We start from the raw sequence: 13,981 nt of genomic DNA, 5'->3' as shown, positions 1-13,981 counted from the left end.
TATCTGAAAGAATGTTAAAGTTAAAGTAATGCTTGTCATCACTTATTTTGGTAATTAGCCATGAATAAACCATGCAACATGCAGTAATATGCAGTACCATAGGTAATTAATTGTTTGTTTTAGCTCTGCTCTTAATCAGTAGAGAGACATGTAGAGCATTCTCAACTTTAGTGTACTACTGATGAGATTTAATCAAATAAAAAAAAATGAATGCGTATGCAAGATTTACACATCTAAATCTGTGTACATGTTAATGCATGTGACCGCCCTATAACTGGAATGTACAACCAACAAAACAATTATTCCAATTTCCAGTTACATTTTCCTGGCGTGGCATTCGGTGTATTTGTAATTACAAGCGTTCACACTTCAGAGATTGCACTATTTGCGCCTCCAAAAAATGGCCAGCATTTCACGGTTGATGATCTTATTTATTACAATTTGTGCGATATTACATGTGCACACGGAGGCCATGCTCCCGTTTCACAGAAATTAAGATGTGCCAATATTGTTGTGCCCAGCTAAGAACTGAGATCAGATTAATTCAAAAGCCACAACTTGTTTTGTCCTTTTTCCTGTGTACAAGTCCATCTCACCCAGACAGGATGTGCTTGACGAAAGAGGAGTAGTTGATGCAGCCGTTAGCGTCCTCCTGCCCTGCCATCAGCCTGTCAACCTCGTCCTCCGTCATCCTCTCACCGAGGGTGGCCAGCACATGACGGAGCTCAGCCCCCATGATGGTGCCGTTGCCCTCCTTGTCGAAGACGCGCAGGCCCTCCACAAAGTCCTCGAAGTTGCCCTTGTCCTTGGATCGTGAGATGTGCTGCAGCATGGGTAGGAAGGTCTCAAAATCCACCATCTTGCTGCTCATTTCCTCCGGCCGTGGCTTGCCCAGAACCTTCAGCACGTCGGCGTTGGTCGGGTTCTGACCCAGGGCCCGCATGACGTCGCCGCACTGTGCGAAGGTGATCTTCATCTCACCGGCGGGCGTACGGTCGAACAGCTGGAAGGCCTCCTTGAACTCCTCGATCTGGTCAGCCGTGTACTCCACGGTAATGCTCTTGGGGTCGAAGTCGGGCTCTTTGGGTACCTCTGGCTCCGCTACTGGAGTGGGGGCCGGTTTGGCCGGGGCAGGCGCCTCCTTCTTGGGCTCGGGCTTTTTGGGCTCAGGCTTCTTGACCTCCACTTTCTTTGGGGCCATGGTGCTGGTGATGCTGCTGCTGCTGCTGCTGCTGATGACTGAAGCCTCCCGCTTGAGCTGGGCTGGGATGGACGGGGAGTCGGAGAAAGAGAGAGAGAGACAAGTGATAGGGAGAGAGGCAGGTCAAAGCACAGTTGGCCAAAGCCTCTGATAAAGCTTTTATATTGTTTTGGGAGGGGAGCATCCCACAAGGGAGACTCACGCATACACACACACACACACACACACACACACACACACACACACACACACACACACACACACACAGACACACAGACAGACACACACACACACACACACAATAAGATACGCACACACAGAGAGACAAAAGAATGGAGACACACATCAAAAGTAAACACACACACACACACTCACTGACCCTTTGCCACACTTTAAAAGGAAGAAATCTGAAATAGACCTCGCCTGGGCATGAGGTCACTGAGAGCCATTGTGCTCAGCTGTTGTTTTCAGCCGTGGACATGACCCTCCCTAAACCCAGCAGCAACTGCAGGATCCATTATGCCGAGCCCCGCTCTCCGTCCCCAGACTTAGCCCTGCCACTGGACATCACTCTCAAGCCAATTCCATTTATTTAAGCCAAAGACTCCAAAGAATGAACTTATCGACTGATCCACTGCATCTGCCTCTGATCTGAGCGATCTGTTTGACTTCAAAGCAAGCTGCTGTCTGAAATAGCATGTCTGATGTGACGTCCCACATCATGTTAAGTGCTCTTAGGTCAATGCACTGAAGTAGGTAATTAAAATTCCTATGTAGTTTTCATGCAAGTACATACATCACAAAAGCTATCATTACATCTACTCATGACCCTAGATACCTCTATATCTGTACCTCCACAATATCTATGCCTTCTATCAGTATATCTTGTAACGGTACAATACGCACACTGAACAGACTAATTAATATGTGTATTAGGTAAGGACACTTAATAGAAGAGGTTCCAGTTTGCTGACGTGATGTGAAAATGTTCTACATCGTAGGCCCTGTAATGCTGCAGTCACTGGTGCATTACATATATTTATATATTTTCTTACAGGCCATTTTTGAGCCTTTGTTTGAATCCAATTTACTGAAAGGGGAATCAGATGATTTGGGTTGATGGGAACATAAAGAATTGCATTAATGTTGTGTAAATGTGTGTGTGTGTGTGTGTGTGTGTGTGTGTGTGTGTGTGTGTGTGTGTGTGTGTGTGTGTGTGTGTGTGTGTGTGTGTGTTAGGTGGGTGGTCTGTAAATGGTGGAGTTCCTCATTGTTTATTCAAACTTGCATGCTGCTGTTGTGTAAAGTGAACACTAGTATGTAGCATGGAGAGTTAAATCATTCCGGTGAGACAGATCACACTGGCACAGCCTAGTTTAGATCACACTGGCACAGCCTAGTTTAGATTAATTATTTGGTTTGTGTTTGTGTGTGTCTGTTTGTGTGCGTGTGTATGAGTCTCTGTGTGTGTGTGAGTGTGTTTGTGTGTGTGTGTGAGGTGGTCAGTGAATAGTGGAGTTCATCTATGTTTTTTAAAACATACATTTAACTGTGAATATCACTCGAATTAAAGACAGGCAATTTAATCTGATGGTTTGTTGTTCACGGAATCCCATGCGCACAGGATGTTACAGGATACATACGTGTCTACACAGGTAGAGGATACATACGTGTCTGCACAGGTAGAGGATACATACGTGAATACACAGGTAGAGGATACATACGTGTCTACACAGGTAGAGGATACATACGTGTCTGCACAGGTAGAGGATACATACGTGTCTACACAGGTAGAGGATACATACGTGTCTACACAGGTAGAGGATACATACGTGTCTACACAGGTAGAGGATACATACGTGTCTACACAGGTAGAGGATACATACGTGTCTACACAGGTAGAGGATGCACAGGTAGAGGATACATACGTGACTACACAGGTAGAGGATACATACGTGTCTACACAGGTAGAGGATACATACGTGTCTACACAGGTAGAGGATACATACGTGACTACACAGGTAGAGGATACATACGTGTCTACACAGGTAGAGGATACATACGTGTCTACACAGGTAGAGGATACATACGTGTCTACACAGGTAGAGGATACATACGTGTCTACACAGGTAGAGGATGCACAGGTAGAGGATACATACGTGACTACACAGGTAGAGGATACATACGTGTCTACACAGGTAGAGGATGCACAGGTAGAGGATACATACGTGTCTACACAGGTAGAGGATACATACGTGACTACACAGGTAGAGGATACATACGTGTCTACACAGGTAGAGGATACATACGTGTCTACACAGGTAGAGGATGCACAGGTAGAGGATACATACGTGTCTACAGAGGTAGAGGATACATACGTGCCTGCACAGATAGAGGATACTTTTTTGTACACAGGATGTAACAGGACACATGCTTGTCCATACAAGAGCCTCTTATCAAATGAGGAAATGGTTTGATTCTTTAGCTACAGTCACAGCTTCTCATAACACTCCTAAAGACCAAACACAGATACTTACCAAGTAAACAAGAATAGTCACAAAAAAGTTAATTAAAAGTCTAGTCCTTGATCCAGGTAAAAAGGTTGTTAATATTTGACATCAACAGCAAATCAAAAACCCCTCCCTCGGTCCAGTCCACTTTGTTTGTTACCCATTTACGCAGTCAGGAATACGCACAAACACCAGATTTATTTTTATTGACACACTAGACGGACAACTATAGGGAATGTGAGAAGGACTCACCTTTAAGAACATGCTATCATCACGTATCAATGGCATCCTGATTCCTGAACAATCAAGAAGCCATGCTGACCTAACCTATAGTCTCCTCGTAATGGTGCTGAGAGGCCTAGACGCAAGCTGCAGTTCTGTGGATGCAAGGCACATGAGAATACAGACTTTGAAACCAAAATAATGTTAAGACAGTGATAACATTCATGAGATTCAAATTAGCTCCCATTATGCATCTATTAGTCTAACCCTACTTCATACTTTGCTTACAATTAAATGCAATTATGTCGAATAAGCCCTTTATGATAAAGATCACAACAACTGGTCCAGACAGAACAATAGGCTGAGGGAATCTGGAAGAAGAGCTTTTAATGGATACAATGTTTTGAGTATAATTGCATAATCCTACAACAACGGTATAGAATTTAAAAGAGAGTCCCATGAAAGCCAAAGATTTATGTTGTTAGAAGATATAGGCTTTAGCTTGGCTTGATGTTTTTGTCTGCTGTTTTAGTTAATGCATGAAAGGCTTTTTTGGTGGGTCTGCAGAGTGATTTCAGTAATCTGCTCAACATTAGAGGTGATTACTGTTAATTAAACAAGCCAATCTATTTCATTTTATCAGAGTGAAGGCGGGTGTGTGATAGGCCACTCTCAGATGCAGTTTTAATCTATTACAGCAACTTTTCATTTTACACTCCAAATGTAATTCATCATCTTGGTACAGACGAACTCTCACTGTGGCACCGAATGATCACATTATCCATGTTACTGCTCAACTATTGATCACGCTGGTCTGTCCCAATCTCTTGTGCATTAGGAATATGTGTGTGTGTGTGATGGGGGGGGGGGGGGGGGGGGGGGGGGGGAGAGAGAGAGTGGGCCGGCTTCAAAATCCCATGTATACTCAGATAAACAGACCACTTCTTTGGCTTCACTTGGCTTTTTGGTGTGTGTGTGTGTTTGTCTATTAAAAAATGACCATCTTTGGGAATCTTGAGAAGCATTGAGAGAATGTGTTCAGTACAGATTAAAGCCAAAGTGTACAGACTCTCTGTTTATCTTCAGAAAATGAGCACACCTGGGCCCAATTCTCCTTTAAAATACAATATTTACAACATGAATTTTTGACAAGGCAAACAGAAACAAACCTCACTGACAGGCTCAACCATAGCATGGGGACGCTACAGTATGTGTGAGCCTGCACTGAAAACTCAGCATAATTGATGGCATTACACCAGTGCACACCAGCTGCAAGCTGACCTTCAGAGGTGACTCTCCTGGAACAACGAGTGGAGGGCGGGAGCCAGTTCTGAATTCATGCCCTCATGAATATCGTATGAACGTGATATTTCTACATTATTATTGACCATCTATTTCTGCAGGCTGAGGAGAGAGAAAGAAGGTGCGATGAGAAGAAAGTTAATCAAGTGGATCAGGAGAGCAGCGCGCACTTTAAGCCTGAGAGTCAGCACTCGGCCTCCCCATCAGCGCTCCGACACAAATTATGCAAATACGCTAATGGTGGTTATGGAGTAGGGGGGCCTCGGCTGATGGGCCGGGTGCACCTCCGCGGGCAGGTCAGTAAGCAATATCCCAGCGAGGAAGGAGAAGATGCCTCACGTCTTCATTTCACATTTTCCTCCAATAATGCAATGTTTCACGCCTCGCCTCAGGCATTAGTGGGCTTTCACTTGGCACTAAAGTGGAGCCGGCGCCATGTTGCTTTATCTCAGCGTGCCAGAGAGTGTGGAGACCCAGGTAAATACAGGATGAGTACAGTCACAACATTCATATTCATTTTAATAAACATATACAAAGGGACAACGGTAAATGCAGGATGTCTACAGTCTACAGTCAATAAATCTTTATTCATAGAAATACAGCAACAATGCGGTTGTTTAAAAATTGTGGTGTCTTTAAACACGATCACAATTTTCCTTTTTAAAACTGGACAAGCATAGCATGCATTGACATTAGCTGCAGGGATGAGCCCTTGCTGTCATATGCAGACGCCGCAGCAGCAGCGCAGTAAAGGTTCCAAGGGCATGCAAAGCGACTGTTGTGCTCCGGTTGGAAACCCTCAGTGGGATAGGAATGCTTTTTTCCGCACCCTTCAGTGGGTTCGGTGAGTACACCACCGTCACCGACGCGTAATCCGGCAGATAAGACAGGAATGGGACTGAGGGGCCAGATTGTCTCAGTCCAGGCTGGGGATGGTGGGGTGGAGGTGGGGGTGGGGGACCAGGAAATCTGGGTGGGCTCTGGAGGGGTAGCGGGAGGCCGAGGTTAACACTAGTGGTGACTAAGCTGACATTTCACTCGAGGACAAAAGTGTCATGATCTAATAAAAGACCACCAGGCTTTGCCCCACATTTCTCTCATGGCCTAAGCGAGCGAGCGAGAGAAACGCCCAGGAGATCTCCGGCCGAGATGTCAAACCAGCCCTGCACAATTGACAAATGGCCCCTCGAAGGCCTTTCTGCTGTAGTCCATAAGAGCAACATGTAATAAGCTAGAGATCTGATGTGATATGGACAGCTCTACACGTTTGCAAGGGGAGATGCACTGTGTGCTTTTTGTCACAATGATTTATTATTAGGTTTGGATTTAATCCAACATTGATTAGAAGAAAATGCACAACAATTCAGTAGCACAGTGTTCATTTTGGTCTGTGACAGATTGTCTCTACTGTCCTACTGTCTAGGTCCATGTGAGAGGACCATATGAAGATACGAGAGAAAATGGAAAATATACATGTGGGATTTCATGGATACCTGGCAAATTTCCCTTAATCTGGATATAGCGTTTTTATTTAACAAGAGTGGATCAAAAGTACTCAGGAAATAAAAGATAATTATGAAAAGGCGTTGTTGATGAATGATTCGCTCATGATTTAGGTAGGTAACTACCTACATTTACGCAGTTATGTACACAAAAGGTGAATCATAAAATATTTAGTTGGTTCATTTCGCAAAATCATCTTTAACGCATTTAAAACAGCGAGTGCGTTTCTTGAAACAATTCGTACAAACAGCACCACGTAATGGATTACCTGTTTAAGCCACACTTTCTCAAAATGCTTACTTTAGGTCTCCAAAGTAATACAAATTACACCAATTAGCATGCCAGTTCCATCAAAACAGTCATTTAGTCATGGTCTATAGCTAAGAGAGTCAAAATACTTTTTTTCACTATACCAAACTGCTGCATCATTTCCTAGCAAGCTGAAAGCTATTCATGTCACTGACAACAATTTGAGAAGGCTCCAAGTGATTGTTGATGAATATCGTAACAGGATGCAGACTTGAGAGACTCAACAGAAGCAATACCTTTAACCTGTTGAGAAACAACGGGACAATCTTAGATACCACATAAATTAATTGAGAACCAAGTAATGTTATTCAATCATGATGATCATAGATATGTCACTTTCATTCACAAAAGGGTTTCGCCGTTGGATAAAGTACCAAGTAAAACAGAATAGATATAATAGTAATGTGATCAATCAGAGTCAACCAAACCATCCCCTAATGCTTTTTTTGTGGATTTTCTTGATTGACCCAAATTCCCACACACAGTACGGCTTTGTCCCGCTGTTTCTGACGATACAAATTCCCTCTTGTTCCCATGAATTAAGTCCCTGTGGGGCATTTTTGTGCATCCTAAAGCCCAATGAAAATATGACTGAATACAATGTCTGATTCAGTGTCCCACAATGTTACTGGATTTCCTCTGATGTTTGCCTGACACACCCACTCTGGCTTAGTAGCCTATGAGATTTTACATTATTTTTTTCCCTTAGAAATAAAAATAAATGTTTTCTTATCAATCACATGTTTTGGGCACAAGTTACTAGATGTAGTGGAAGTTGAACAAAGTTTCGAGAAATTGAATTCTGTTTTGACAAATGTACCATAACCACTGTGAAAAACTGTAAAATCAAAAATGCTATCTGTGTTGAGATGAGAGATGACCGAGAAGCAGGTGAATGTTCTACTTCAGTTTCAGTTTTTCTCTCTCACACTCACAACCATTTCCCCTCAGGTTGAAATATACATCACATGAGAGACTGACTCGTTTCCTTAATAATACTGCGTCAATGCCACATTCAGGACCATTGAGAGGCCATATTAGAATTTCTCATTACCAAGGGCCGTGGAATTCTATCCCTCTGTCAGAATGAGAAAGAGCATGCAGCTTGAACCATTTTACAGACATCTGTATATACAATGTAATTACGCGTGTGAGTGATGAATCACCGTCACGTGGCTGTATTAATACTCAGCCTTCGTAATTATACAAGTGCTGTTGTCATTGAGTTTTTGGTGTCCCTTTCTCCTTCTCCTGGTTGCAGTAATAGAAATTGAAAAATTACAAAAAGGAAAGTGCATTTCACAGTCTACTGAAGCAAGGCAAGCAATTTGAAATTAATCAAAGCATAATACAGTTTACAACATGATAAAGAGAACCTCATAAAATGAGGACGCCATTTTGATTACTCTTTACCTGACGGTTTGGTTTTGAGGTGAGGCTCTCAGGTTGAACAACAGGGTTTGCATTTCATGGTTGTAACATTATTTATCCATTTTAAAATGGAAATGTTGCCATGTTTCCGAGGGACTCTACTCTCAAACCTCTTTAATGTTTCCTAATGGAATCTGGTTTACTCCAGTTCCATAGTCATCAGGAAAGGATTGTGGAACACCAGGAAATTAAATACTGTCTATCTGGGATGAACAGGAAATTACAGATATTTTGCTAGATAAATATCAGGTTGTCTGTGGAGGAATGCAAGGATATATATGGCTTCTAAACCTACTTGGTATCCCCACGTACAATTCAATTTTTCTTCACACAATGTAAAGAAGAATGAACACAGCTGAAAATACCAGTATTGTAACCATGTAATGATTTCTAAGATAAAAAAGTCAGATGAAAAAGTTTTCAAAAGTTTTCTCTCTGAAAACAACCCAATTTCAGATGAGGGAATAAGGTCCTTGTTGCAATGACATGAGATGTTTATGAACCAATAACAGGTATTATTCTTTAAGATCCAGAAAAATGGCTGACCAAGTGAAAGGCTCGAACAATTACTGGCTTTGCACTGCATGAGCATTTAGCTACTTTTGATCATTCATGTAAAAATTCATACAATTTGACAACACAACAGGGTTCTGCAAGTATGAATATATTCTGGGAACAATGAAATCACTAAATCGATTTGTATCACATTGTTGTATGATATATTATATTGTATTATACATTTCTAATTGGTTTTAGCTTTAATTTAAATCAGTGCGTTGGGTGGGTGCGTGGTGTTGGTGATGGTGATGGCTGATGGGTAAAACTGTATTTTATACAAGAAAATGTGTCGTTTTTCATCACTTGTTGCCATATTACTGACTGTTGCTAAACGCTTCCACCTGTTTAGCATCTCTTCCAGTCCATCACGTAATGAGGAAGATGCCGCGACTTGTCATAGCCCGGGCTAAGTCTCTGTAATTCTCACATTACAGGGGAGCTCTGCATTCACCAGCTCCCATCAGAATTGTCGTCAAATGTGAAAACTGCCCCCTAGTTTTCACCCCCCATCAATCTACTTTTACGACCTGGCACACTATAAATACGCTGTCCCTCAAGGCTCCACACAGACACACACACTCACACAGGGGCTTTCTGTCCGCACAAAACAATGGATGGCGGCTGGGCACCAGAAAATGCCAGAAGCCCTTGCCACCCGAATACCTCCCCACTCACACACACACTCCCCCTTTCCCCAAATGCCCCTGCCTGTCTACCCTTACTAAGAATATGAATGATGCCTGCGTCTCCTCATCCAGGCTGGGGATCTAGGGAGAGATTAGGAAGTTTCCATGTTATTCAAGCCTGTTCTCCATCCGCACTGGAAGACTAAGGTCTCGGGCTTTGAGGCGGAGAGCCGCGGCTGGCTGGGCTATTTCTGCAGCGGCGGGGGTGCTCGGCCGAGCGTGTCTGCGAATCCGTTGTACCTGTTTATCAAGCAGGCACACAAGCTTACGAGGGGTTTCTCAAAGCTTACCCAGCTTTTTTTCTCCTCCTTTCTCTCTCTCTCTCTCTTTCTCACACTCGCTCTCTCTCCAGACGAATTGGACGCATGTTTACCCCCAGCCACTAATCCGTGTAGCACAGGACTAAACATTTCTTCTGTGTCCTTGCTGTCCATTTGTGACTTCAATTTTTTGATGACCTTAGGTGTCTCTCTGAGCAACCAATATGCTTCCAGGCTGCATTGTGCTGAGTGCTGGCATTACCAAGCGTTCATTAAACTGTGAGTTTTGGACAATAACACAAACCCCTCACGTTATCTCAGAGGACGCGTCTGTGTTTCTCCGCAGTGCCGCGCTCCACTGTGAGCATTTAGCTCTGTTACAGCCCTAATATTCAAATCAGTATTCATTTGATGCAGCGCGCGTGCTGCAGCTGGTTCAAACAGATCAGTGGGAAAGCCAAATCAAATCTCATTATTCCCTGCTATTGCTTAATTGCTGTTTCGGCTTTGATCGTGATTTCCCAAGGTAACCAACTTTTTTTTTTGCGTCTTTTTTTTAATAAACTAAGTGCTTCTCAAAGAGCATTTGAGTGAAGTAGAGTCCTGTGTGATTTGGCTGGGGAAGCTGATGCCCTTTTCTGTAGTTGGCCTGTTGCAAACCGATATTGTATTCAAGGCCAGAAAGCCTTCACAGGCTAATGTATGTCTGGGCTTAAGGAGCCAGACTTTCAGTACTCAGAGGAAATGATAAACCATTACGCTTCATACATCTGCGCCACTTAAGCCGTGGGAAGTAACATCTGTTCAACATACATCTCACTGATTTCCCTCCAAATTGAAACAAGCACAAATTCTTGCTATTTTATCCGGGACCACTTAATAATCCTTTGATGAAAAAAAGCATTCAATCACAGAAAGGAGGAATTCAAATCCCTCGTAAATCTCTAAAACCTCAGTGCCCGTATATCATTCTAAAAAAAGTTCCCGAAGTAATCAAGAGGCGCTGCCTTCGGCTGCCAGGATTTCAGGTGCTTAGTAGGTTAGGTCCCCCCCCCCCCCCCCCACTACTCAGATAAACGGTCCAATGGGAAAGATGAGATGCAAATAGTCCAACAACATTTTAGGACATGGCTTATCTGTGCTATCAGACGGTAACATGAGAGCAATTTGATGGCCCCTGTTCCCCTAATCCTGATGTCAGTCTGTACTGGTGTTATTTAGTCATTGGCCTCCCATCCGGTCCACCACCCTGCCAGCTCTCAAGCCATCCATCCATCCATCCATCCATCCATCCATCCATCCATCCATCCATCCATCCATCCATCCATCCATCCATGTAGCCATCCATCCATCCAGCTGACTGGGTCTACAGGGAAAACATACCTACCGCAACGTGTTCGGAATGTCCCAATGAAAAGCTGATTGCAAACCATTTATCAGCATAACATCCCAGCGAGACATACACAGCCATACACAGGGCCTCGCAATGTGACCCCAGCTAGTCTACGGTTCCATATTCAGGAGATGGAGTAAGCCCCGTGTATGTATGACAGACCCCGCTGGGCCTGGCAGCTGCTGGGGGCTGGATGAATCACTTCATTCATCCTATATTAACCCAGAGATTTTTATTGAACTAAGCGTCATGTGCGGCGAACAGCTGGGATCAATGCATCAGAGGAGAAGCAGAGCATAAATAAAGAAATAAATGAGGGGATGACGACGAGGGACACTCTCCCACCGGGGCTCTCACTCCCCGGAACCCCCTGCCCCCCGCCCCCCCCTCACCCGGGGACTGCAGATGAAAGCAGCAGTGGCTATGTGTGGATGCTCCGCAGGCTTCAGTCACTGAGGAATCAGAGAAGGAGAGAGCCTGGCATGCTGCAGTGTTAAATTATCTTCTGAAAACATGTGAACAGTGATTTCATGAAAACACACTGATTTGTATACATAAATGAACACACCCACACACCCACACACACAGACACATACACACACACAAACAAGCTAGAAGGAATATGGTACTCAAATTGTCTGCAGCATGTAGTCCACAAAACATATATAAGAAAAGCTTTTGTAAAGAAGAGTTTTAGAGATCCATAAACCCTCTGGGTGACAGGTTCGGTTAAGGCCTCGTCAGGGTTAAGCAACTACACTCCTGCGAAGCCGCTGCGGCTAATTCCTGACCTGATAATTTCGATTTGTGCAGCGCAGCTGCGGCACGCCCGTGTGGGGCCGCTGAGTGATTTGACAGCATGCCATGCGGAAGGGCGTGAACCCTGGTGAGGAGGGCCTGACTTCTTTGGCAACCTCCGTGCTTACACTGCAATCTTCAGCTAGGGAGCAGCGCCTCCCCTCGCCTCAACCACCCCCCCCTCCCGTCTGCCATGGAGCGCATCCAAAGCAGTACATCCCAGCTCCTTTTGTCATTGCCTCTTGTACGTTTCAGCTCCTTTTGTTGTACATTTTCTGCGCTTGCATTTTGTACTTTACCAGGCCCTATTCTTAGACCCATTCTTAATCAAACTGTTGGTTTATTCTCGGACCCAAAGTGAATGTCAAGGGGAAAAAAAGAAGAATTTCTCCTTGAATTTCACAGCCCACGAGGCAATGTGCACCTGGGCTGCTAGCTCTCCAGATTGCTGGTCTATGCACACACGCCACCACACCAGCCAATAAGGTCAGTCATGTCTGCAATGTCTCCCTCTTTCTTTATGGGACACCATGGCCGCAGTGAAACCACCAGGATAAGCACATACAGGAACATGGGCTTTACCTGTCACTGTTATGATAATTTTAGGAATGAGTCTGGAAAGAGGTGAATTTAATTTTACACAGGCTGAGAGATTGTATGTGTGTGCCTGGCATATGCTGCCGTCTCCCTAGGCTTTTGCTCTCTCTCCATAGACCTCATTTGGCTGCTGGGCGATACTGTTACCTAATAGCGCATGGAGTGAACATGGTCAATTCCAATTGGTGACCTTTCTTTTTACGATGGCACGTCAACATAAAGAGATGAGTTGTGCAGACGCAGCCTGTTTTTATAGCCCTGTGGTTAAACACTGCTTGTTATGGGGTGCCTTGATGCAACGGGAGTGTGTGCGTTTGATTAGCTGACTGCTCCCGGGGGCAGAGTGTGTTCGAGTGTGTGACTGTAATTTTAATGGGTTGACACAGTGGATCTAATTAATAAATATGGGACAGACAGTTGCAGAAGTGCCAGGAATCTGTGAAAAGTCTTATGCGACTTGCTCCACAGTTAAATTTAACAGGGAGATTGCTGAGAGGATGATGGGACTTGCTTGTTTTAATTGGAAGAAGCTGGCTTTTCCTTAAGAAAAGTGGATTTTACTGACTACGCACCTGTCAAATTGCAATTTATGTACACACTGCAATAACATACTAGAGTCAACCAATTTCCGGTCAATTTCAGGTTTTAGAGGTTCGGTGCTGAGGAAACTGATTGGGACCTCAGGGTATGGTTGAGGACTCTTATGCAAAAAACAAACAGTCATATGTAAATGTGAGATGCAGACTTTCTTCAAACAGTAATATACTGTACATTTAGCTACACACTGCAACCATTTTTGCTACCCTTTCAGTCCTATAACCATCATTAGACTTTCCTTGGCCAAGACCAATATTTGACAAATATGTGGTCAGCGGTCAATCTATATTCAATATTTTTTTTTCAATGGATCATATGTTTCTGTAACGGCTTTTGTATGAATCTCCAAAATTAGAAATATTTTTTAAAAGCAAGAATATAATTGCTGTGTGTTTATATTTTCTTATTTCACATCCTCCTCCTTCCTGTTCTTTTGACATTACAATGCTGAGAACCATTTCACTATTGACTTGTATGTCAGCATTTCTAAAGACCAAACCTTGCAGAGCTTGTGAAAAATACATATCTCTTGTCTGCCATGTTTTTGCCTTTTGAGCTTCACGGGCAGCTTCTGCACAGCCAGGGAAACATCCTTTTCAACACTGCACTAAAAA

The 13,981-nt window shown here is 43.7% G+C and overlaps 1 protein-coding gene across 1 annotated transcript; it reads right to left on the bottom strand.

Moving 5' to 3' along the window:
* Positions 1 to 482: 482 nt before the first annotated feature.
* Positions 483 to 1,318, bottom strand: LOC308372856 (myosin light chain, embryonic). The gene has a single exon (XM_080848203.1). The coding sequence runs from the start codon at positions 1,199 to 1,201 to the stop codon at positions 593 to 595; it is 609 nt and encodes a 202-aa protein (XP_080704329.1). The 5' UTR covers positions 1,202 to 1,318; the 3' UTR covers positions 483 to 592.
* Positions 1,319 to 13,981: the final 12,663 nt, after the last annotated feature.

The sequence above is a fragment of the Sprattus sprattus genome, assembly GCF_963457725.1.
Source record: "Sprattus sprattus genome assembly, chromosome: 11".
Taxonomy (NCBI): Eukaryota; Metazoa; Chordata; class Actinopteri; order Clupeiformes; family Clupeidae; genus Sprattus; species Sprattus sprattus.
Note: the sequence above shows the minus strand (reverse complement) of the source record. Positions and strands in the feature narration are given on the sequence as shown.

Excerpts from the sequence above, each read along its gene's own strand:
- LOC308372856 (XM_080848203.1), bottom strand. The coding sequence starts at position 1,201 with ATGGCCCCAAAGAAAGTGGAGGTCAAGAAGCCTGAGCCCAAAAAGCCC.